Source organism: Microchirus variegatus (assembly GCF_963457635.1).
Source record: "Microchirus variegatus genome assembly, chromosome: 9".
In the NCBI taxonomy this organism is placed as follows: domain Eukaryota; kingdom Metazoa; phylum Chordata; class Actinopteri; order Pleuronectiformes; family Soleidae; genus Microchirus; species Microchirus variegatus.
The window spans coordinates 28,464,622-28,490,990 of record NC_139810.1 but is presented as its reverse complement, the minus strand read 5'-3'; the positions used below and the strand labels follow the sequence as shown (position 1 = coordinate 28,490,990).

General features: G+C 40.6%; 2 protein-coding genes across 2 annotated transcripts in view; one reads left to right on the top strand and one right to left on the bottom strand.

Moving 5' to 3' along the window:
* Positions 1-13,144: 13,144 nt before the first annotated feature.
* LOC310931484 (urotensin-2-like) lies at positions 13,145-14,763 on the top strand (the record flags this gene model as incomplete). The annotated part of the gene is made up of 4 exons (XM_083894653.1): positions 13,145-13,253; positions 14,231-14,338; positions 14,527-14,570; positions 14,650-14,763. 4 exons carry the CDS (start codon positions 13,145-13,147, stop codon positions 14,761-14,763), a joined length of 375 nt encoding a protein of 124 aa, XP_083750779.1.
* Positions 14,764-21,364: 6,601 nt separating this feature from the next.
* The window catches only part of camta1a (calmodulin binding transcription activator 1a), a gene marked incomplete at both ends in the record, with an annotated part of 323,112 nt that continues 318,107 nt past the window's right edge, over positions 21,365-26,369 (bottom strand). Inside the window, 6 exon segments of the mRNA XM_083895577.1 lie at positions 21,365-21,397; positions 23,531-23,561; positions 23,852-23,926; positions 24,324-24,523; positions 24,678-24,698; positions 25,496-25,567. Coding sequence (XP_083751703.1) covers positions 21,365-21,397; positions 23,531-23,561; positions 23,852-23,926; positions 24,324-24,523; positions 24,678-24,698; positions 25,496-25,567 — 432 coding nt within the window.

Below are 26,369 nucleotides of genomic sequence, written 5' to 3'. Positions count from 1 at the left end.
TAAAACTGAGTGAGCACTGAGCACACACAGTTTTGCGTTACTCTAATCTGAACAGTGGCTCTAAGAGCTTCAGCATATATGGACTGTTGCGATCAGTAAACATTCCGAGTGTTTACAGTAGTCTTTAAGGAGTCACCACCGCTAACGCCGTTCCCAGTGCTGTGGCCCATGTGTGTTTAAGTATGTCAAAAGTTACTCCACAGAACACAAACACAGACGGCGCTTTCCCCGCTTCCTTAATTCTTGTGATTATGAGCCAGACAAAACTACTCCTCTGTCTCAAAGGGAACCCAGGGTTGCTTATCTTTTCCCCGCAATGTTGTTTTCAAATGCCAGGAGAAGGAAAGCGGGGCAGCGTTTGAGCAGAGATTTAAAGTCACTGCGGGGAGAAAACACCTCCAGATTCTGGTCGAATTAAAATAACACCTGTCCTGTTAATCCCTCGACTGAGCCTATCAGCAGACGGCGGGCGGATGCAACAGTTTTGTTTACACCCACACGGATAATGCTTAGGGATACTCGAGTATCCAATTTTATGGGCCTGACACACATAAATGCCATGTTATTTTTTAATGGCCAGCGTAAGCTCTTAAACTAGCTCTTATTGCCAAAACACATTACGGCGTTTCCAAGCACAGTATAGTAGTCAAGTATATTAAACTAGAAAAAAAGGATTTATATATATATATATATATATATATGTATCATGAGCAGCTAATTCATCCTAATCCAACTCTCCTGCCTCGAAGTTAACTTTTATGATGCCAATGACGTTAAAGGTTTTCTAAGAGTCAGCTGTAGCACTGAGGGCATCTTTAATGAGGTGTTGTGCATGAGCTTTGTGTTTCCATGTGCTCGCCCAAGTAAAATAAGAAGTAGGATAAACACAAAATGTGTGTCAAAACAACATTATGATGAAATTCTCCAGTGCTCTTGCTCTTCACATGAGAGAGTGTGTCATGTCATAACTGATCCAGAAGTGTCCGGTCTAAACCTACAACTTGAAACCAAACCAAATTTATAGTTTTTTAGCTGATTTAGGATAATTCTGATGTGCTGAATCCAAAAATCACTGGTTTTGCTCAATCAGGTCAACTTTCAGAACAAAGCTACATTTTTGTTTACATGTATGGGTATTTTCAAGTCATATGATGCAAAATTATTTTATATTTCTTGCAATAAACAAATTCTGAAGATTTTGCATGTGCACTTATGATTTTTTTTTTTTTTTTTTTAATACAAGTGAATGAAATGGCTCCACCTAGAAGATCTTGCAAAAATAAGTGATGCCTAGAGCTTGCTCATTGTGTGAACTGTTGGGTTTCTCTTCTCTTGAGATAATGTAGGGTGTGATATGGCGTTGTACAAATACTAAAAAAAAAACTGTTTTGTTTGACGACAGAATGCCGACATCGCACCAAATATTGTTGATTTTAAAGCATTCTTTGAAGAAATTGTCGCACCGATTACTGTTTATAGTGTAATCTCAATATCCATGAAAATAAATGCAAAGTTTTAGAACCGGAGATGAGCAAAGCTCCTGGAGGTTTACTTTACTGGCTGGAGACGGCGCGCTGTGGGTGGTGTCATGGATGATGGGAAATAAACGGGAAGCGTTGAGATTACAGTCGACTACAGTACAGTGGGGACCAAAATATGCGAGACAAACAAAAAGCATTTGAAATATCGTCCAGACTCATCTGAGCTCCAGATAAACGTCTCCAAAGTCACACGCTGCCTTCGCATTCCTTGATCTTATCACTCGTGTCACTTTCATGCTCTAACTCATCCTCATCCACTCTCGCTGAACCATATATGAACAACTATAACAGTGCAATGTTAAACTTCAACCTTTGTCCCAGTCTGTGAACAAGGCAGTGAAGAAAAAACAATTAAAAAAAACCCCACTCTTCTTATTAAGAAAAACGTTCAGAATAAAAATAAACATCTTGGTACATTTTTGGTTTCAACAGTCAAAGTTCATGGGAATCATCTTGACAGCAGGAAGCCATCAAACGGTTCTGTTTACACCATAAATGACCCCATAGGTCTACAGTCAGAGTTAAACCACACCAGGACAGACAGGACATGCATTACCACTTACACCTGTCGCAGAGCTTAAGAGACTATCCGCTAAAAGGATCTCCAAACTGCCCTTGTGTGTCCAGTCTGTCAATGAGCAGGGATTAAGTCAAACGCTTGGGCTCAATCCAAAAGGACCAATTGACAGCCGTGTTTACTCTGAAGATGAATTGCATGAAGAAGTGAAAAATGGAGGAGTGAGAGCGCGAGCGAGTGCTTGTGGGTGTGTCTGCATTGCGGGTAAACTCGTTTTTTCTCCGCAGCCTATGGTCATGTTACATTTCTCTGGGAGGAGACTGCGTTATTTTGACTGCTAAACAGGTTTCGAGAGCTAGGGTGTGAGGCATTCAGGGCCAACAGTAGAAAACATATGTCGAGTCAGAGAGAGAGTCTTTTCATAATCTCACGGAAAACCCGGAGTGCAATCTCCTTAATATGCACAACAAAACCCACCTGGGTCTGTTTCCTAAGAGGATAGAGTAAATCAAAGATCCAAAGCATCCAACACACAACAGAAATTGGATTTGGCATCGGGAAAAGCAGAAGCTCAAGGCTTAAAGCTGACAGCAAAGAAAGAAGTCAAAACATTAGTAACCACCCACTCCCACTATGTATAGCACAGCATGTTTTCTGGCAGGGCAGTCTCACTACCCACTCTGCAGAGAGACGGGGTGAGGGGATGTTACAGAGCAGGAAACCATGACCTGCATGACCTCAAAGCCTAAACACTCCAAACTGTTTTTCAAATCCTCCTCTCCCGTATTTGTGTTACATAAAGGGATATTATTTTCCTCTCAGGTTGAGGCAACTTTTTATGCACTGTTCTTTGAGTAGAAAAAAACCAAAATACAACTATTAACTTTACATCACTTTAAATCTGTTGCACAACATCTTGCACAACCAGTGTGCACTTTATGTACAGTTCTTCTTACTCATGCACATGTTTATACTTATTTCATGCATATATATTATTTTAGTTTTTTGATAATATTTATTTACTATTTTTTCTTATGTATATTATACTTTTTAGAACATTTCTTTCTACTTTATGCTGGTATTTTTGAGTGGACAGCAAAGTAAGAATTTCATTGTACAGGGAAACGTGTTTCTTTACTGTGCATATGACAATAAACACTTTGAATCTTGAATCTATTTTCAAATCCTCCACTCCTTTACAAAAATCCCTCATCATGTGTGTTACATAAAGAAATGTGTGCGGATATTATTTTCCTCTCTGGATGAGGCAACTTTTTATGCATTGTTCTTTGAGTAGAAAGAAAATGCAACTCCAACTGTTTTATTATTATTTTTTCCAGTTGCTTAATATTGCTGAACTTTTCCCTAAGCCTTTGACTTAAGATTGACCAGATAACACATGCATGAAATAAAGTTATGATCCATTTATCTCCAGGAAATGGCTGGTCGATCTCACCAGAATAACAATAGATGATACAAAAATGTGTGTATGTTGTGTACACTTTATACTGCGAATTGGATCACGATAGTTTTTCCAATCTTTAAAAAGCAGCCGATCAAAGCGACAGCAGACACTTCTCTCTTGCGTCTTCACGCCAACTTGGACACGAGCAGCAGCAGCAGCAGCAGCAGCAAGCGCCTCCCAAACAAAAGAAACAGGCAAAAGAAGAAAATGACATGGTTCTATTTCCATCCAATTTTCCCCACCGACCGCCCACACTGTCTTTCTCCCACTCTCCTACTCCCTGGCCTGTTCTGCTCTCCTGCTCTCCGCTTGCTTTTTTTATACAAAATGTTCACCATAAACCATCCTGTCCATCCTGCAGCTTTCTGTGCTGCGATGGAAACTACACACACGGACCGAGCCAGACAACTCACGAACCGGACTATGTTGTCACGGAGAACAAAGAGAGGTGAGGGGTAATGGGAGTCTAGGTCAGTTGGTGAGTGTGAGCTCAGGGACGAGGGGGGAGACGGGGGGGGGGGGGGGGGGGGGAATTCCTCTGGGAGCTGCATTCCCTCGGAACATCAGGCTATTACAGGAGCAACCGGAGCAGGGACAAAACAGGAACTGATAAGAGGGGCAGTGAAAACAAAGAAAGTTGACTTGGCACAGAGTCTCGGATAAGGAGGAACGTGAAGGAGATTGGAGGCTGCGGCTTGTGGGGAAATTGAAATATAAACACCCACGGCAGCACATTAAGTAAATAACCAACGGTGCAACACATAGTCTGTCTGGTGAGAGTAGCTAATGTGTGTGAAAAAAAACAAAAAAAACACATTTCAATGACTCAGACATCTGTTTTAATTTTACACGCTGCACTCTTTGTCAATGAGCAAGTTCATTTCTGCCGTTACTGTCTTTGTGCACCGGGCCCTGCTCGATAAAGCATGAGAACAAAAAGCTCCACAGTGTGGCCTTTGTGTGTGTGTGTGTGTGTGTGTGTGTGTGTGTGTGTGTGTGGAAACAAGAGTGAAGTGCTGAATTATCTACCACGATAAAAAAAGGCACAGAGACCTATTTCCATCCTATTCATTAGCATAGACGCGCTGAAGACTGAATCAAACGGTCTACAGCCAGGCCGCGGACACATTCTCGTCTCTCCAATCTGCACTTTGTCTGCAACTTTAAAAAAAAAAAAAAAACATCTATAAACTAAACTACAAACAAATAAACACAACTTCTGGACGAAAAAATTTAACTTTGTTGCACTGAGCTGCACTTTAAGGGCAGCTTCACCATTTTTTCCTCACTTGGTCAAATGAAGAACAAACTTAAAATCATTATGATGCTGCTGTGTTTTGTTTTTTTACTTGATTTTTTCCAGATCTTTTACTCATAAAACTTGACAGAAGTAGGGCTTTTATTTTCCTTGAAGAAGTGACTTTGATGTGAACTTTTTTTGTATTTTTTTCAATCCCAACTTCCTCTGTTGTTGTTGTTGTTGGGAATGAGACACATGCACATGTATCTCATATCCACTGTCTGATGATCGAATGACACATTTATCTCTGGAAATTAGTCAAATAAAAATGTATTATATTTTTTTGGGGTGAAGTGGCCCTTTAAGTTTGCAAGTAATAAAAACAGGACTGATGAATGGATTCATTTCTATATGAATGTGTTCATGATTAAATGCAGTTTTAAAATAATTAGCTTCCTTTTATAAAAAAAAAAAAAAAGGACATTATTGAAGCTGCAGATCATACGTTTCCAAAATTGTAAAAAATATATCTCACTAGCAGTCTCACTCCAATAACTCCCATCTTTCTCCGTATCCAAAATGTGACATTTAAGCATCATAATGTTAACCATCTGTAGAAAAAAGGTCTAGGTCTGGGTGATACTGCCAAAAGATCATGACTAAAACATTCAGAGCGCTTGTGTTGCGTCACATGTGTGTTATAAAGACTACACTGTAGGACGTGTTTGTCTTAACTATCTGTTGTACTAAAATATCTGTGAATAAATGATTAAATCCTCTATGGCTCCATGTTTGCTTCAGTAGCTGTGACGCTCTGTCCTCCCAGAGGAGGAGGGACAAAAAACATAAAACAGTGTTTTTTTTCCCCGCAGGCCTGACCATGAAGCGTGGCACATACTTCCTGCACACTCTGGGAGGGGAAGCATGGTTTAACTCTCCCGACACTGGCTGACTTGGCATTCTTGGGTTCTTACCTTCTCGGACACGTGGAAGGTTGGACTGGTCGATCTCCAGCTCTGCCATCACCGTCCCTGTGCCGTCACTGCTTCATGGTGAAAACGCAACAAGACCACTGAAACCACATAGATAGAGAGAGAGATTTGTGGAAGTCCAGTTTTCATTCATGAAATACAGAGGATATTACTGAGCAAGTTCAAGAGTTGTTTTAATGCAAATTCACAGATCATTCTAGTCTCATCTGTCAGACTTCATTTTTTCTAAATAGGCCCTTATCCACTGCAGGAACTTTTCTCATTTACCCAGAGTTTTGAAAAACTGTGGCGCACTTCCAACAAAATTACCAGGAAATACTTTCCCCAGGTGAAAGAGGTACTTACTCACGACTAGGGATTTGTGGAGTGTCTTAATTGTGGAAGGAGGTTCTTATCAGGATTTAAAAGTGTCAACGTTATGACTGCAAAACGGTTCCTCTTTACACTGTTTGAACTGATGCATTTAAAAAGCATCTAAAAATTGTTAAGTAGTACTGTTGCCTAGTAGATGATTACACACAGGGCCGGGCCTAGCCATTCAGGCGTCCTTGGCAAGGTTGTAATTTGGTGCCCCACCACTTTTGCACCCCCACAGGATCACACAGACTCACATATTCTTTTCATTAATTAATTGAAATTACATACAAACTATTTCTACCTTTTAAGTTTAAAAATTCAACACAAAAACTGCATATTGTTCCTTCTGAATTTATGGATTGTGTTGAAAAACTGAAGAGGGGAAATGTATAATTTAAAGGAGCAACTGGATCACTGTAAATTATTATTGTTACTGCAATGGTTTGCAATCACTGCAGAGTAAACATGCTATCATTTCCTGTGTAATTCTATGAAAGTGAACGTACAGTTTAAATATTTATTTTATTTTCAAATCTGTGTACAAAATAAAGTCCATAAACGTCAATCTGAACAAAAGTAGATCCTAAGACACGTTCAGGGACACAAGTGACACAAACTCCACTGGCAAACACACACTCGCAGCTAGCATGAGCAAGTATTGTGTTCTGTCTAAGAGCTTAGAGTTAAATAAACGTACTAAACTTATATTTAATCTAAACATATTCTTAAAAACAAACACTGTTTTATAATAACCTACCTGTTCCCAGCTCGGTGTCCACGCACACGCACACGGACACACACACAGGCTGAAGTTTGTGTTGTTGTGACGATTCAACAGGTCGCGAACACGAGTGTCAACTTTTGTTGTCGTCCTCTCTCTCTTACTCTCCCTCCTCTTGTTGTGTCCCCTCTTCTATTATCTGTGTCTCTGTCGAAACATAAATCCAAAGATGTCACTCACGCGTTCATTTAAGAGTGCGAAAGCGAAATAATAATTATGTTCTCAATGAAACGGAGCTCCGTCGACCTGTGAGGGGAAGCCACAGCGGACAAACTTCGCCCACCACCACCGTCGCTGCTTCCTCCTCCGCCGCTGCTGCTTCTTCTCTCCGCTCCTGTTCTTCTGGTTCTGCGACGGCAGGGGGCGGTTGGCGGCTGATGCGTTCACGGACAGCGACAGAAGCTCGGAAAGGATCAGTGTCGAAGCCGGAACAGCCTTGAAAGTTTGTGTTTGAATTAAACCTCGTTCGTTTAAAGGGGGGAACAAAAATCCACAATCAATAAATATAACTTTAAAGGGACACTGTGTAGTATTTATGGGTTTATATGACCCAAAATCCACTTTTTTATACATATTATGTGCTCCTGCATTGTCTAGTCGCTGTATAATAGTTTTTGTTTCATTTTCGTAGTTTTTCAAAAAGTCATGTAAAATAACATGGTCGCAGGCCGCGGTTGCATAGCCACTGTTAGCGGAGAGACGCCATGTTTCTACCGGAGCCTGTAAGGACAAACGCGAGAGAACAAATCAAGCGTCTCTTTACTTGTAGCAGGAAGTCCCGCCTCCTCTCTCTCCGCTTCGTCTGCTACGGCCGCGGTAGCTCCGCCCTCTCCCTCGCCTCACGAACCTCATCTGCTGACACGGAGAAAGACAATGAGGACGACATTTGACCAGCTGAGGATACCGTAGCGCTCAGGGAAGGGAGGGGGTGAGCAGAGGAGCAGTTCTTAGTTGTAAATTTCAGCCTCTCCTCTAGATGGCACTATAAACTACTTACTTCACCTTTAAACCATTAATTTCCAGTAAACTGTGTTTGAAAAGGGATGTACGGTGGCCCTGAGGTGCAAAACACACAAAACACATTCTTCTTAAAACCCACCTCTTTTCTTTGGCTTTTAACATTACGTAGAACGTTGATTTGATGTGTTTTTATGTGTTTTTTATGTGTTTTTATGTGTTTTTATGTGTCTGTATTTGTTTTGTTGTGTCACATTTTCGATTTTATCTTTCTATTTTATTTCAGTTTTTATTTTTATCTTTGTTTTACCTATTGTGCAGCACTTTGGTAACAGTTTGTTTGTTTAAACTCGTGCTCTATAAATAAAGTGGATTGGGTTGGATTGAAAACACAAACACAAATCACACATGCAAAACAAAAAACACAAATGCAGAAAACAGAACATTAACTCAAAACGGAAGAGGTATGTCTTTGTGTTTTCTGCTTTTGTGGGTTTTTTTTTTTTTTGCGTTTCCGTTTTCATTTAATGTTTTTGTGTTTTTTGATTTGCGTTTGTGTTTTGCACCTCAGGGCCACCGTACTAATGACTAATTGTGCCATATCCGATACAGTCATATTAGACCATTTATGAACGATGAAGCTGTTAACAACACGTTTGTGCTGAGTCATTTCAAAGACATAATTCTCCAAGTGTGTCACAAAATACTGTCCCGAGCATGACTCAGCTAAAAATGCTTTTGCTCATTTGTAGTGTGTGTGTGTGTGTGTGTCGTATGTACACTTTGTGGTGCATTTATTTGAAAAAAAAAAAAAATGCTAAACAAATAAAAAGTTAGTTATTAGTCACATTTTAGACGTATGTTTTTAAGAATTGCTGCAGTGAGGGAACCCTCCCTTACGACATATAGGGTTTTTGGATTGTGTCAGATTTTCCATTTTTAGCTGATCTGATATCAGATCCGGTGATTTTGACCAGTATCGGACCAATACCGATACCCATCCCTACCTTTGAAGAAACTGGCAAGGATGGTCATCAGATGTAAGAGTTTAACTTTATTCTGCTTTTGCACATTGATAAATATATATATATATATATTTTTTTTTTCAAACATATGTGCAAAATAACAATAAATACATATTTATGCCTATAACACCAAAGTAAATCAAAACAAAAACATTTACTATACAAATACTAATAATATGACATTGTTGAAAACTGAGTTGCCTTTTGTCCAACCGTTTGTGAAGGCAACACCTCACCAGCCAAAGTGTTCCGCTGCTTCAAACATGATAAGTGAAAACATGTCCAAACTTAAATGAGGCACTAACCACATAGATCATTGTGGGGGGAATTAGAGCATCAGTTTGTGCAGACTGGTGCTTCATCACAGCTCTGGAACTCAGAGAGGAGGGAACTTTGTTACTCATGTGCCAAGTTCATATAAAGAAGGGAAGGAGTTTATTTTTTTATATATATATTATTATTGTTATTTCTGAGCAGAGTCTTATTCAGCTCTGTAAACCCTCCTGTCAGTGACCATGAGACTCTGCTGCCTGTTGACTTTCATGGCTGCAGGTTAAAGTGGCAGATGCAGTTTCCTCATAGATGTTTTGCAGACTGATGTGATGAGAGGATGAGGGAGAAATCACACAGTCATCTGTTTTGTCAGGATTTCATTTTTCTTTTTTTCTGTCTAGGCCACAATGGGGTGAAGCAAAAAAAAAAAAAAAAAAAATCACACTGCAGCCTAATTTTGAGAAAATCTGCACTGATTACTGTGGTTTTGCAACAGTAGTGTTGCCCCCTGCTGGCTGTCGTTAGTATCACAGTGATGTCAGAGATGAACATTTGATTACAGATGTGGTGTTTGAGGTGAAATATATCGTTAGAACCATATAGAAATGGTGTTTATTATTATTAGCTTTAAGGATAGAGCGGTAGAAAATGGATGGATGGACTTTTATTTTGTGGCAATTGGTCATAACACTTTACATTTGTGTTATTTTTTGTGTTTATTATCATTAAAATGGTTATTAAAGCTCCTTTAATGTTCCTGCTGTTCTAAGGTATAATTAATTGAGGTAAAATGTGTTTTCTCTCAGGACAAGAACAGTTTTCTGACCGTAACTGTAACTAAAGTGTCATGTCACAGCTTTGGGTAGAGTGTGTTAACTGGCTGGTGTACGCGACAGGAGAGCGATTATTTTCGTAACTGACAGCTTGGTGGATGCCAGTTTTACATCATCAGTTTCTACTTTTTCCTTGGATTTAACGAGTCAAAAACTTCACATCCTGCAAGAGTGGCAAAGAAGGTTTTTCTCTGGTTAAGCTGCTGCTGCTGCTATACAGATAGCAGAGATATCTCAGCCCTGCCCTTCCAAGTGTGTTGAAGAACCTATATATCTAACCCAGTGAGACCTTATAGACCTAAGAGCAAACAATAAAACATACAATAAAAAATACTGCAGAAGGTATAAAAACAAGACAAATTAACAAGTCATACATAAAACTATAAAACAGATAAAACCAACGTCTCGTACTAGGTCGAAAGCCAAAGAGTAAAAATGCTTGGAAATGAGCCTAAAAGACCCGTTTTTTTTTAATCTGGTTGCACAACTGCATGTTTATAGCTTAGTATCAAAACTCAAACGATAAAATTGTGGTCTTTGTAGAGCTGACCTGACTCCTTTTATAAATATAAAAGGCTAATTCTGGGCTGATTGCATGTACTTACACTACCGATCAAAAGTTTGGGGTCACCCATACCATTTGTTTTTTTGTGTTTTCCATTAAAAGTCAGACTTTCATTCATCAAAAGAGTTGCAAAATGAATAGAAAATATAGTCAAGACATTGTCAAGATTAGAAATAATTTTGCCCTTTCGTCAAAGAACCAGCAAAACAGTTTTCAGCTGAGCTAACATCATTGCACAAGGGTTTACAAGGGTTTTCTATCCAATAGCCTTCTAACGCGATTAGCAAACACAATGTTAGAACACAGGAAATGGGCCTCTATACACCTATAGAGGGTTCTTAAAGGGTTCTTAATCTATGTACATATTCCATGTACATATTCCATTAAAAACCAGACGTTTGCAGCTAGAATAGTCGTTTACCACATTAACGATGTATAGAGTGTATTTCTGATTCATTTAATGTTATATTCGTTGAAAAAATGGGTGTTTCCTTAAAAAATAAGGACATTTCTAAGTGACCCCAAACTTTTGAACGGTAGTGTATACTTTTATGAACATATATTATTATTCTATTTTCCTTTTTTTTGCCAAAAGGAAATCATTGCACCTAAATCTTACACACTGGACCTTTAAATCCGATATTCTTCATGGTAAACTCTGTCATGTGGGGATGATCGTGGGGTTTGCTTTTTGTTTTATGCCCATGTAATTCTACTTAGATGGGGCTAATAGATAAATATATATAATATATAATATAATTTTACTAAGATAAAGTTAGTTGAAATATCTGTGTATCCCGATTAACATTCTTTTTACTACAATTGATTTTCCCAGGATTTTCTTGCTGAGCCGTGGAGGAGGAACTGAAGCGGCGCTTTAAGCTTCCTTAAATGTTTAATTAGTGTTTCTCTTCTCTTTGTACTTCCATCTGCAGTTTTGTTTTGATGTGTGAGATAATGAAATATTCACAAAGTACACTGCATTTCTGTTTTTTTTTTTTTTTAAACCAGCCACCAGGTGAGATCGAGTCAGACACTTACAGCAAAATGCTTCTTACAGTGCATTGTACTAAATTATACTGTGTTTTTAAAAATATATATATTCCTTTTTTTTTTCCTCTTCTTTTTAAATTATGAATTCCAATTCACAAAAAAAAAAAAAATGTGTTGTATATGCATTGTAGTGTGAGTTTAAATAACAGCCTTTGTGGTGCATTTATGTGCACGAATAATGCTGAACAGACAAAGTTAGTTTATCCGTTTTTTACGGACTCCCTTCCTTAGTTGCCACCATTTCCTTGTCGACGACAGATTATAAGAAAAAGGAAGTTGTCCGTGCAAACTAAAAAACCCACAGAGGTTAAGTCAAACTTTCTTGCATAATCAACAGATCCACTCATGCATGCATGACTCATCGCCTCCTTTCGGCCAAAAACCTATTAATCGTCCCTCATACAGCAGGATGAGCCTTAAATGTGGAAGAAACAACATTTATTATTGACTGGAATAATTTAGGATTGGAAGACCGGGGCCTTGACTAATACGGAATATAAATACAGAACATAAATCTTAATAGCTTTTTCGTGATATACAGCGTCACCTAATAGACTGTCTGGCCTTCTGACCATAAAATTAAATGTCACCATCGCTACATTGGCCCTCATTACCATTCAAGAGGCTGGAAATTGATGAAACACTTCTAATAAATATACAAATTACGCGCGGAGGTGCAAAATGTGTCTTTGTAAATAGCCGTCCACACCTGTACCCCCTCCCCCCCCCCGCCCCTCCTGCTGATGCTGGACACAGTCGTAAAGCTGACTTATATCACATGACTTTGAAAGGCACAAAATGTAACGTCTCACCAGAACAAGGATGCTAAATAATGTGCATGAATCAGCCCCAGGATTCAATGAACCCGTCGGAAAAAGTCGCCGCTGCCTCAAAATGTCAGCGTGGCTTTTTTAGACGACAAGGCCGCGGATATTTTAGCGCAGCCACTGATCCTTGGTGCGAGTAATTACACGGGGGAAGAGGCGGGGGGGGGGGGGTCGGCGGTGTTTATTGTTAGGCCTCGGCGCTTTTGTGCGCAGCTGCGATCGAGGGAATTCTTCTGTGATTCAAAGTTTAATGAAGCGGCGGCATAACAAACACACACAAGCCATTTGGCCGCAGTGTCTCCACCTGCTCCCCCCGTGGGACGACGCTGAGTGACATAACAAACACCATTTACAAGAAAAAAAAAGCAGCCGATAGAGCTGGTAAAACACGACCGTGCCCTTGAAGCAAAGGCCACGACACTTGGCTTTTTATTCTCCCTATAATTCACCTGCCTGTTGATTTACGAGTTATAGACGTGGTGAGGATACTGCTGATGGCTGATGTGGTCAACTAACGTGTGTGTGTGTGTGTGTGTGTGTGTGTGTGTGAGGGAGAAACAGCTGTATGGCATGTGGTAGGAGAGAGGAGGGGGTTGGTGAGGCTACATAAGAGGTATATAACCACCCCAGAACCAACAGAGCATGAACCACTGTTGTCTTTCCACCGGGCGACCTTCGCAAGAATCCGAGCAACTTCTGACAACACCGTGCCACAGCGATGAAGTGCAACCATCTCCTGTCGTGGACCGTCCTCCTCATGGCCTCCGGTCCACTGCTGCTGGCTCACCCGATCACCGACTCTGCCGAGATGATCTACCCTGGAGCTGGTGAGTGGAACATTACGCCTCCGTTACACAGCATATATATCAGCGTTATTTACTAACTCGATGTCCCGCTGCGGTTTCTCTGCGTAACAAAGGTTCAGTGTGGGAGAATTAGTGACATCTAATGGTGAGAGTACACTCCAAAAGGGTTCTTCTACAAGGGCTGAGTTTCTGTAGAAGAACCCTGGAACCATTTGCTTTTTCAAGGACTCTTGGTAACACTAATAGTTCCAGTAAGAACCATCTTGATCCAGATAACCCTTAAAATCCCTTTCCTACCTGGAACCCTCCAATAGGGTTCCAGGTAGAGCCAAAAAGGGTTCTCCTTTGAGGACAAGCCGAAGAACCTTATATGGTTCTACTTAGCACTTTTATTTCTAAGAGTGTAGGACTCCCAACATCTGTTTATGTCAGTTTTTGTAAAATACAAATCACAAAGTAATTTTCAAGCATGGTTGAAATAGTAATTGATGCCATTGGTCACATTAGAAGGGAATGAATGAAGAAAATGTCTTTAAATAAAGACACTTATCTTAGCTAGAGCACCACAACGTCTATGATTAGATTAGATTAGATTAGATAGAAACGGACCCCTAACTTTTCCAAGTTCCCAAAAAGGACGTCGTTCTTCCTCAAACTGAAAATCTGCCCTCTGGCCATGCAGGCATTACTATATATATATATATATATATATATATATATATATATATATATAAAGGCTTATTCTAAGATATTTGAAAGTGATGATACACTTATATAAAAAATACATGAGGTAGAATCAATTCCGTTCAAGTAATACGACAAACACGACCCTCACGGCGAAGGTGCTCATGTTTCTGTGCGTTTACTGCTCCGAACAAATCATTAATTCATGATTGAAGACACAATCTGTACCTGTCAGTGTTTGTTACCAACTATGTGTGGGTTATTTTTCCATTTTTTTATTTTTTTATTATTATTTATTTACGGTCCATCCTCAGCATCGGAGGAGCGAGGGGTCGGCACTCTGGATGATCTCTCTCTCTCCGAGCAAGGCTTCCCTTCTCAGGACGGTGCTGGTCTCAGATACTCCTCTCTTCTATCTGATGGTGAGAAACATTATATATATATACATATATACATATATATATGTACACAGAGACTTTTTACTGTGGAGAAATCTGAATCCACCCATGTATGGTGGTACTGAAGTGTTAGTAGATAACAGTTGCTGACAGAAGTGTGTCCTTTTACTGCGTCGATCTGTCTTTAACCGTGTCACGTTTTATGTTCTCAGGTGTCAGAACAGCAGGTCTGTTTCCTCAGGGGATGAAAAGAGAGGTGGGTTTTCATCCGCTAAAGGAGAGCAGAGGTCGAAGCTCGTAGCTTCTATCGCTTAATTCGTAATCTTCTCTTTCAGGTCCTGTTGGAGAAGCAAAGTCTCCTGAATCCATTTAGCCGCGCGTTCGGCATCAGGAAGCAGTTCCGGAAGCGCGGAGGGAACTCGGAGTGTTTCTGGAAGTACTGTGTGTAAACGTGACATTAGAAGAGCCATTAAAGCGACACGAGAGAGGGGGGGGGGGGGGGGTATACATTTTTGTGTACATATGCAAACCCAGTGCTCTTACTCACATGAGACACATTTCAAGGACTTTGAGATAATTTATTAAGATTACTTTGATGCTGCGTGAAACAAAAATGTGTGTACACATATTTCCTTGGTTACGTGTTTGGCCAAAATGGCTTTTCAATGTGAAATGAAACAGAAATAAAGCCTGTATTCCAAAAAAAAAAAGTAATTTGTCTTTTTGTGAGACATCTATCTATAAAGCAAGTTGCGTCTGTGTGTGTCTGTGACGGGCATATCTCTCTGACCGTTAGTCAGATCACCCTAAGAATTTGGATATGGGTTGAGCATGGCCCGATGTTGTGCATCCTTGAATTTTAATTTTCACTGATTTATCACGCTACATCAGGCAGGCAGCGGCTCATCAGCAGCAGCTGCGCTGTCTGGAGCAGGGAGGTGGGAGTGAAGAGGCTGTCCTCACGGTGGGTGAGACATTTTAAACAGGTCACTGCAGAAAAGACGAGGTGTCCATTCACCAATACGCAAGCACATATTTACTTTTGCATTAGCATGCTACTACTTTGCGGCTAACTTGGCAAACCTGTTTCCAAAGGTAAGCTTTGGACGACCTGCATTAATTAACGTAAAGACTCTCTTGACATGTACCCAGCCTACAGAGTCTAAATACCTGCATTTCTTTTTTTAGCCACAAGACAGTCATAAGAGAAGAAGCCTTGTGGAAGAGCTTTAAAACATCCATGCTTTGATTAGCATTAGCGTAGGGCTAACATAATACAAGCATGTTACTACTTTGCGGCTAACTTGGCAAACCTGTTTCCAAAGGTAAGCTAGCGAGGCTATGATTAGCATTAGCGTAGGGCTAACATAATACAAGCATGTTACTACTTTGCGGCTAATTTGGCAAACCTGTTTCCAAAGGTAAGCTAGCGAAGCTGGGATTAGCATTAGCGTAGGGCTAACATAATACAAACACGGTGCAACCTCATTAGGCCCAATGCAAATGTTTTCATTTTCGTTTAGCATTAAAACAGCTAGCTACGCAAATGCTAATTTAAAATGAAAACATTTGTGCCTAATGAGGTTTCACAGTGTTTGTATCATGTTACGTTTCTTATCATGCATTACCATAACTGAAACATCTTCTCCAGCTCCCACTACAGGAATACATACTTACTACGGGCACTGCACTAGTGAAAGTAAAAGAGAAGGAAACAAAAAGACGTTTCAAAGTCAGTTCTCGAGTTTTCTTCATTTTTTCATTTTTTTATTATTTTACAGCAGAAAGAATATAAAGCATTCAGAAAACATCTTCCATATTTTGAGGGCAATTCAAAACGTTTTGCATGGCTTCAGCAGCTGAAATCATTTTTTAGGTTTTGTTTTGTTTTTGTTTTTTTTTTCTTTTTACATTTCCATCGAGTCAGTGACGCTTGTACATGCACAATTACAAAAATAAAACTTACAAACAGGGGCGGGGAAGGGGAGGAAAACTAAACACATCTGGAGAACCGAGAGGAGATGACAGTTTTAAGGGGGGGGTTGGATCACAAAACCCAAAAAAACTGGATCACATAACAGGGAGAGACAGAGAGAAAGACAGCTATAGAGGAGAGGAAAATAGATCTAACACTAGTTCACATGCAAAGTGTCGAGTAACCCGGGACTTTCTATCAAAGTCGGGTCTGGTTTTTTTTCTTTTTCGGTTTGGAATTGATGAAAACGTGCAGTTCAGTAAAGGGTGCCATATAATTGCTGTCCATAAACTACTGAATGCTTGTCTTGCAATACTGGCATTTGCATAAGAGTAAAGTCAACTACATGTGTCCAATCATTTTTAAACTTCACTAGGTCTATAGGTCTCCACAAAATAAATCTTTATTGCTCTGTGTCCACGAGTGGAATAATGTGGTAAAACTGTGTGTGTGTGTGTGTGTGTGTGTGTGTGTGTGTGTGTGTGTGTGTGTGTGTGTGTGTGTGTGTGTTCTGTTTGTCCTGATGTGCCTACCTTTCTCCAGTTTGGGTGCTCGGGGCGGGAAAAAAAAGGAAGAGGAGGAAAGGCAGATTCCCAGGTCTGTTAAACGGAACATCTTGAGACTGTTAATACTATATATACTGTATATATATATATATATGAATGCAGAGAGCCTATCAGCTAACCTGTCATCCCATTCATAAATGGCAGTAAAACAAGATTTGCAGGTGAACTTTTTTCTATAATTACACTCTTAATCTTAAGTACCCTCTACACTTTGACACTTAGATAAATTACGGGGCCTAAAGAAGCGGCCAGAATTATATTAGGATTTGACAGGCGTCTACGAAAGAACGTCAAATCGTTTATCTTAATGAGCTATATATAACAGGACTCCTTTTATTCCCAGGTCTGCACTGACGTATCATTCAACGATACTGACGGGAAATTGACTATAGTTCATATTGGGCTCATTTGAAGGGCTTCAGTGTCACAGCGGTGAACTGTCTGGCCCAGATTCTTCGCCAGAAACTAACTTTTTCTTTTTGTGAATCGTGTGTCGCCACCCGCTGTTTCCTCCTCCCCATTTTGGCACCCTGAGTAAAATACATAAGGGAGGTGAACCAGTCCCTCGGCACGGAGAAGAGGAACGCTGCCGTCGACCGCTCTGTGTTCTATCGTGAAAAAACTGACACCTTTGAGGCGTCTGCATATTGTGTGTGTGTGTGTGTGTGTGTGTGTGTGGTGTCTTGTGCGTCTGTTTGTGAGTATCGTGTGTCACTCACAGTTCATATACTTGCTATATATACTTTCTGGAATATACAGCACAATGGTCTTCCGACCTTGTCCTTTTGTTTCTGTTTGAAAGTTGGGAGCACACTGATCAAATCGAAAATGAATCAATTAAAAAAAAAAAAAAAAAAAAAAGAGAGAGAGAGAAAAAAGAATACGAAAAAAGTTAGAGCTCGCTCTAAAAAACAACCCCACCCCCATGCTTTGCCATGAAAATGTCAGTAGCTACTGAGTATCGACCACTGGCCTGTGCCCTCCAGTCACACGCCCTCCGTCTTTCTGAGTTCTGTGACACATGAAACCTGTGAAGCCTTCCTTGTTTTACAGAACAGTATTTTTCTTTAACGAGTCTATCCGACTATCAATTCTAGGAAAAATAAGCATGCGTCAGGTGCAGTTCTGTCACCCTGTTAACTATTTTACCCATGCAAGCGTAATAAATCCTCCTCCGTTTTTGCCACGACATCGCGAATCTCGGCTACGCATTCTAACCACACGCGCATGATGAGGATGGATGAAAGGCAACAAACCCCCAGTAGTGGCGTTTTTTTCTTCTTCTTCTTCTTCTAAATGTGGTTTCAACAAAGCTGTCCTAGTGCTAAACAAAAAAAGGAAAAAAAAAAACGACGGCAGGGAAAATAAAAGAACGCGACGGCGTTGGCGAGTGCGAGGTGACGGCGACGCTTTGTGTTTGGATGTAGAAGATGCGGGCACTAAATGTGGGACGACCATGTTCTCTCAGAAATCCCTCAGGTACACGGACATTAGCTTGGTGTTGTCAGGATATGAATAGGCACTTTCTACATAAACACTCAGGAAGTAAAGTTGACAAAATCAGATGAGTGGAAAACAATAATAATAATAATAATTAAATAAAATAAATAACACTTATGTCACCTAATAATAATACTAATCATTTAAAAAAAAAAAAGAAATATGACAACACTTCAATGAAGAAAAAATCAAGTTTTTCAGTGGCACTTGGCTGAATAATCACTTGTTGTTTCTTGGATATGGAATAATAATAATAACACTCTGTAGTATTTCTGCTAAGAATACATTTTAAGAAGGAGGCAGGCACCTCGACCAGCAGCTCGTGTAGATTCTCTCTCAGATTATTCCGCGTCACAGCGGCTTTAAATAAGACACATCATTTGTCTCAGTCACAATTATAAATGGCACCGGTACATTACAGCCATGTTGGCTCACTGACCCTGCACCAGGGGCGAATGACAACCCCTAATGCTGCTTTAGCACCTTTTTCACTCTTCATTTTCACTTTTCAGCTGCTCCCACCAAAGAAATCCAGTCATGCACAGTATAGCTACACATGTTCTTCTTTTCTTTTCTTTTTTTAAAACTAGACATCTTTGTTCTTTTAGAATTCACGGCCTATTAAACCCCGGCAGCCTTGAACAAGGAGTTTTTCATTAAAACACATTGTATTAGTGAAATCCGCTCGCCACTTTACAACTCCGGGGATTGTAATTCAATGCTTGTCGCGGCGTTTAAAGAGGCAAATCCAATCTTTTTCAGTGACAGAGAGTAATAACGCGGATTGCTTTATAGAGACGCCGTGGGCAAGGCTGCCGTTTACAATCTTTAAGATCAGACGAGATACCTTGGTAATGCAACACATTCTATTTGCAATGACAACAAAAATAAATCTTCAAACTTTGCAGTGGTATGTTCAATAATGGAAAAAATGCTTTAGTCGTCCATTGGAATGGTGAGACGCGATTGGCTTAACTGCTTTTACGATGACTTCATCTGCACACTGTGTACCTTCCTGTCGGTCTATTGATCCTCTGCCAGTTGTGATCTTATGGTCTTTAGTGCTAGTGTGTATTTCACTGTATGATTATCTGTTCTGCAAAAAAAAAAAATGAACTTAACTCTTTTTCTTAAGCTATAGAGCATTCACATACCTTGGCACCAGTGGCAAAATGTTCTTGGTAGCCCGAAACAAACAGGAATAAAATAAATAATAATAATAAAAAAACACATTCAACAAAAACATACGTTAAAGATAACTCTGCAGACTTCTCTTAACTCTAAATATGGTCATTCTTTTTTTCATATTGCATTAATATCATGCTTTAGCAAAATGTTCTTCTCAAGAACAATCAAAATAAAATAAAATACTCTAATAGTGAAATAGTTTTAATTTTACAGAGCATAGCCACTACTGCTTTTGTTGTTTGTTTTTTCCCTTTTGACTCTGTTCATACTTTTCATGCACATAGCTCATTTTTATCCCAGGTATTTACACTATATACAAACAATACAACCATACTTCATAGGCATTCAAACAAAACTATACAAATATTCTGTTTTTGTCTCGTACCTGTTTTTGACCCATTTTTAATGAATAAAATAATATATTTCTAAAATACAATCCCTTTTGGGTAAATGTTTTTCCTACGTACTTTCAGCCTTCTTTATATACACAAATCGCTCAATTTGTCAAAAATATGGATTTGTCAAATCCCTATTTTGGGACAAGCTTAGGGACCCCTCAAAGAATCTCTAAGACATCAAGGCAATGTATGTGATCTTCCCCTCAAAAGCCCTCACAGGCTCTGAAGTTCATTTAAAAAGAACAGTAACAACCTGCATGACCATAACCGTTACAACGTAAAATAGGCAAGTTCTTTTCTCTCGTTAGATTCCAGTGGAGCAATCTAGTCGAAAAAAAAAACAAATAACGGACGACACAGGGAGAAGCTTCATTAACGAGATGGTAGTAACTCATGGAGACGATGGACGTGCGTTCCACTCAGGCGGAAACAACAAAAACGAAAAGGAAATCATAAGGAAAGGCTGAAAGACTGGACCATAAGCACACGAGCAAAGACTTTTCTCGCCCAAGAAGTCATGCATTTTTTTTTCTTGGTAGGATTCGACAACATAGAGTCTGAAGATACAGATCATCAATATATTGGACATGGTGGATCAAATACGTTGGACAGTATGGAACAAATTGAAGTAATAAAGTGACAATTATACTTTCCGTAAAGCATAGAACGTCTTTTTTAAAAAAAACAAAAAACAAATGGTGAAACAAACATTTTATCCACCACCTGCAGCTGCACGGTAAAACCCCGCCCCCCCCCCGAAACTACATTCATGTGTAGCTCCACCCATGTGGGCAGACTGGTGGGGTAGAGCACAGTGGGACTAATTTGAATATTGAATCGTCTACAGCAGGTGGAGAGACGTTGGCGTTTGATAGATCTGGTTAAAAAAAATCCGTTCTTTCGAATGAAGTGACTGGTCACTTAAAAAAAAATATGAAATACAATTAGAGCCCAGAGTGTTTCTGCATGATCTGCCTCCTCCTCAAGACCTTCTGCAGCAGCCGCGATTTTAACGTCTCCACAGACACGTCCAGGGTTTGCTTTTCCTCGATCATCCCGCTGCCTCTTCATATCCAAAAAACGACAAAAAGCGATCCACGAAAAAAGTGCAAAAAAATGCCACGAAAGCAAAATGTTCTGCAGAGTCTATAATCCCCATTCGAAGTTGCCACTCTCTGACCCGAAAATCAGGCCAGTGGAAAGAAAAAGGTATGTGAAAAATGCTGTCGTACATGTAATAATAGTTGAATCAGTAACGCTGCAGAAGAAGTAATAGTTGCAGCGCTTGCATCAATGTTGTTGTTTTTTTGTTTTTTTCTTCTCCCATTTCTCTTGTAAAATGTCTCGGGTACAAAGGAAAAACAGAAAAGGAGGAGAGTCAGGAGAGTGATGTCACATCGCGAGGGGGCTCCTCTGAGGGGTCTCATGTTCCCTGGCCCTTTTCAATTCTTTCGCCCTGAAACACAGACGGAGAACGAGTGGTCACTCAACTACAACAGAGGCGGGGGAAAGGGGGGGGGGGGGGGTTGGGTGGTGGGGTCGGGAGTGGGACCCCCGAGTCGCGAGCATGTCAAGGTACAGACAAGGCCGAGACAGGTGACATCACAGTAACAGTATCCAGATCAACAGGAAGTGCAGCTGGTCTGTGAAAGGAAGTGGTTTGGTCAGGAATGAGCTGGACGTACACTTTGAGATGGGATAAAAAAGCGGGAAATTACAACATGGACCAAATGCAAACTTTGTAAAAAAATTAAATACACTTAATCTCGATTGAGCCAAAACAATTATGGCAACGACGTCGCGGTTCATAATAACTTACTTAAAACTATGAGAAATGTGAGTTGGAGATACGGCACATAATAATTCATGGTAGTTATCTTTAATACCAAACAATTACCTGGATGTTATTTTAGAAAATAACATGGTATTACTGTAATATTATCTCCTTATAACCACACTATTACATTGTTATTTCCCAAACTGGATGACGCTGTATTACCTACATATTACTAAACACACGACTCTCATGTTGTTCCTGTATTGCAAAAGTGTTTTAAGTTATAGCTTTATTATTTTGACAAAAATCACAAGAAATTCAGCACTGTCCTTGTACGAAGAACATTTTTATTTTTATTTTTTATTTTTTTAAATCTCTTTAGTCTGTGATTCTTTTTTATCCAGTGAATGCTGACGGTCAAGGTAGAGGCCAATTCCTCTTATGAGCGCCAAAAGAAGTCTAGTCTGAGGCGACCGATTTTTGAGTTCATATGACGACATCGTCTGGCAGCCGGTGGCTCGTGGAAAAGACGACAACGACTATGCCGCGCACGTGTTGAAGTAGAAGCAGACGGGGCTGCAGAAGATGCATGTTTAGATGCGGTGTGTGTGTGTGTGTGGAGGTTTCTGTGTGTGTGTGTGTGTGTGTGTGTGTGTGATGTATCCTCTCTCACGCTGAGCTGGTGTTCGCCCTGGAGATAAAAATCCATTAAAGCTCCGTGTTGTAGTCTCAGGAGGGAGAGGGGGGGGGGGGGGGGGGTGCGAAAGGAACCTATTGTTTGTTTGTTTATTTTCCCCTCGCTGTGACCTATATGCTATTACGGCTTTTCGAGCCTATTATCAAACTATAGCATGCAGGCGTGCAGCAGAGGTGGTCTAAAAACACAGTGCCCTGATTTAGGACGGCATTAAAAGCAGATTAAGACGATGTAAACTTAAACGCTCACACTTTTTTACACGTGCTATATACGATTGTTTCCATTCAGCTGTTTCTTCTTGCGCTCTATTTGTTATTTGCTTTGACGAAAACCCATTACATCGGACAGTTTGACACAGCTCTGGTGAAGGGGACATTAGAGGGGGGGGGGGGGTGGGACAGGTTCTTCCCTCAGTCTGTTGAGTGGCTAGAAACAGGACACAAAGCCAGTCAGACGGACAGACAGCTACTCGAGAAACAGCAGGCCCGCAGCATGCCCAACGTTAGAAGAGCAAGGCCCATATAGTTGTCACCACTTTGACATGCAGCAGAAGAGAAAAAACATGATGGAGATAAAAGCCTCCCTTTCTCTCTGGCAGACTGGCACAAAAACAAAAGAACAGAAAACAAAAAAAAAAAGAAAACAACAACTTAAAAAACCAAGAGCGGAAAGTTCCGAGGAGGAAAAAATACAGAGATACAGAGTCAGAGGAGAGAGCCTGTTAAGAGTTGCAAAGACATTGTCATTCATAAGCATTTTGGTTAGTTTGAAATAGGTTTTTTTTGCTCTAAAAATCTGAGCGTCTCAGTCCACCTGTGGCTCCAGTTGGCAGCCTTCATGCAAGCAGGCATCAAGCAACAGTGATGGAGAAGGAGGCAGAGTGAGAGAGAGAGAGAGAGAGAGAGAGAGGGAGGGAGGGAGGGAAAGAATGCAAAGGAGAGAAGGAGGAGAATCTGTATTATTAGAGTGAAAGGGAGAGACAGAGCAAGAGATAGGAGGAAGACAGATGCATATGAAATAAAGAGGTAAAGAGCAAGAAAAAGAGAGAGGGAGAGAGGGAGGAGGGGAGGGAGGAGAGAGGAGGGCACGAACTGAGTTGCTGAGGCTGCACTCACCCGCTTGAACAGTCTATGGTCCATCAAGGGGCTTGGCATAAACAGCAAAACAATACCAGACAGCTATTAGCACACAGTAGGCACTGTGGAGGAGGGGGGGGGGGGGGGGGGGGTGGGCGGGGACAGGTGGGAGGGGCCAAATATAATGAGGGGAGGGGAACGGAATTGGGGGACATTTTTTCTATCCACCACAGGAGTTAAGAGTACATGTGAACATTTGAAATGATGTGGAATCCACAGGTGTTTTGCTTTGGCTATGTTAAAGGTGATGCGTGTGTGTGTGTGTGTGTGTGTGTGTGTGTGTGTGAGGTTGAGGTCTACCTGTGGCGACAGCGGCGTAGGAACCTCATGATCTTCCTGGCAGCCTGATCCTGCCTCTTTGTGAGCAGACTACCTCTATAAAAACAGCAGAGAGGCACAACAGTGTCACACTGGTGGTAGAGCAAGGATTAAACGCTGGCACATAAGTATTCCTGTAATAATAAGTATAAGTATTATTATTATTATCTTTTAAAGAAAAAGAAGAAAGATTGAACAACCAACCATCATCTTGAAAAAAAAACACTGGACACTGACTATTCATCATCTCTGCAATCCTCAGGGTTCCCCTCTGTAAATGTGTCTATCCATAAATGACTTTAGGCGTTGCTTCTCCTTCAAAAAAAGTCCAATAACTTAACTATTCCAATTAATTTTGTAATAACCAGTATGACAAATTGCTACAATGACCTACTGTCTCTAGCACGTCGGGTGTATTTCAGTACGTGGCCTTGATTTGTGGCAGAGACTCTACCTCAGTTTGTGCTGCACCAGGGCAGCAGCTGCCCCGCGATGATGGGGCTTCAGCCTCCCGAACTCCTTGTAGCTCCGGTAGTATTGCTGAATCAGCACGGCCGCCCTCCTGCTCTGCTGGAACTTCTTCTGCTCGTGATAGCTGCGAAATTTACTCTGGATAAGGATGGCGGCCTGCGTCATCTTCTTATAAAGTGCGTACTGTCGACAGAAACAGAAACAAGCGTGTTGCACTTTGCTTTCGGACACACGTGAAAGTGACGTGGGATCATTTTTTTTTTTTTTTTCTTAGAAGGACACAATCTCGGAATGTATGGAAATGAATTCAGCGGGGCCTGGAGTGAAATAGATTTACCTTCAAGGCTATCCATGTTAGCTTGCAAACAGAACAAGGAAAAGATTGTGAATGATGCACTCACATGCTCAGCTATTCATCAAAACTTAAAAAAAAAAAAAAAAAAAAAAAATGCAGAACAAAAACTTTGTTTTTAGGGCCGGGTTAATACTTTGTGATGTAAATTTCCTCATGGAAGATTCTTGGAGGAGTCTGCTGGTGACTAAACATGTTCAACTCAGTGCTCAAAGAATACAAGGACATGCAAATCAATCACCGCTCCTGAAACTGAATTTGAGCTCAAAAATGCACGAGACCCTTGTTAAAGTATGAGCAGAACCACAGGCACTTGGAAAGTATGTGGTAAGTAAGTATTGTAGAGCAGAGCTTCCCAAACTTCAGAGGTTTGAGGCCTCAAAAACATTTTTTGTTGTCCCAGAAGAATAATAATAATCCCAGAAGAATAATAATAATCTCAAAAATCAATGGAATTTTGATCACCATTTGGACCTTAACTGCAGCCCTATATATTAAAATTGGAATAAAAAAAGTCCGATTTTTATTTAGAATGTGTTTCACTAAAATTGCGTGGAAGTGGAAGATTTTTTCTATCCCTGTCTGAGGCCCACCTGCAATACGTCAGAGACCCACCAGTGGGCCCCAGCCCACACTTTGGGAAGCACTGCTGTACAGGATTGAGCTCTCACCTATTTGATGGATTAGTTCCGTATCAATAATAATAACAATAATAACAATATAACCTTTCACATAACCCAAGGTCTCTAAAAAAAACCAAAGCAGAACAAAAACCTGTCGCTTCAACACTTTCCGGTGCTTACCTGTTTGTATTTCTTGTAACAACGTTGAATAACGGCAGCAGCTACTTCCTGTTGCTCTCGGAGCGGCCGTCCCTGTTGGAGAGTAGAGTGGAATAGGTCAGAGTAGAACCTGCATTTTTTTTGCCACTAAAGGACATCAGTTGCTCTGTCTCAGTCTCGCTGAGGTCTCCTGGTGGCTGGAAAATGAATGCCACCCCCGGGAACGAGTCCACGACCTGGTGGACTTGCCCCCCATGTGAGCAGTGGATGGGGGGGGGGGGGAGAGGTAAGCTGTGGGGGTGACAGAGAGCCAAGGGTCTACCTCAGTGTCAGGTGGCACATGTTAAGGACTGTAAACAACAGTGAGAAGTTTGTCATGTGAAAAAGCATGTAATCTGGAGGGGGGGGGGGGGGTCGGGGGGGGCTAGCAAGTATAGGAATGGGATCGGGCAAGGGGAGGAAAAGGATTGGTGAGTGGAGAACTAGTTAAAAAACAGGCAGCAGCAGGCTCCAAACATGAAAGTCAGAGAGGAAGTCAGAAAAGAGACAAAGAGAGGAGAACATAAACTTAATTGTGTCTATTTGGAGCGGGGGATAAAGAGGGAGAGTGCATCGTTCCTCTAAGCAAGCCCATGCTCTGCTCAAGCCACCTTCCCATGCTGAAACCACAGGGACATATTTCAATCTTTTTTTTTTCTTTCGTTGATGTTGTCATTTGTATGTGAACAGAGAAACAGAAAAATGAGACAGAAATAAGAGACGGGAGAATGAGAATAATTATGATCAGAAAGAGTAAAATCACCATATGTTGATATGAACCGTGAACTTAACTGATTAAAACAGAGCTCCGTAGCCTGGAACCAAACAAAAGCAAACCCTCCCCCCAAAAAAAAAC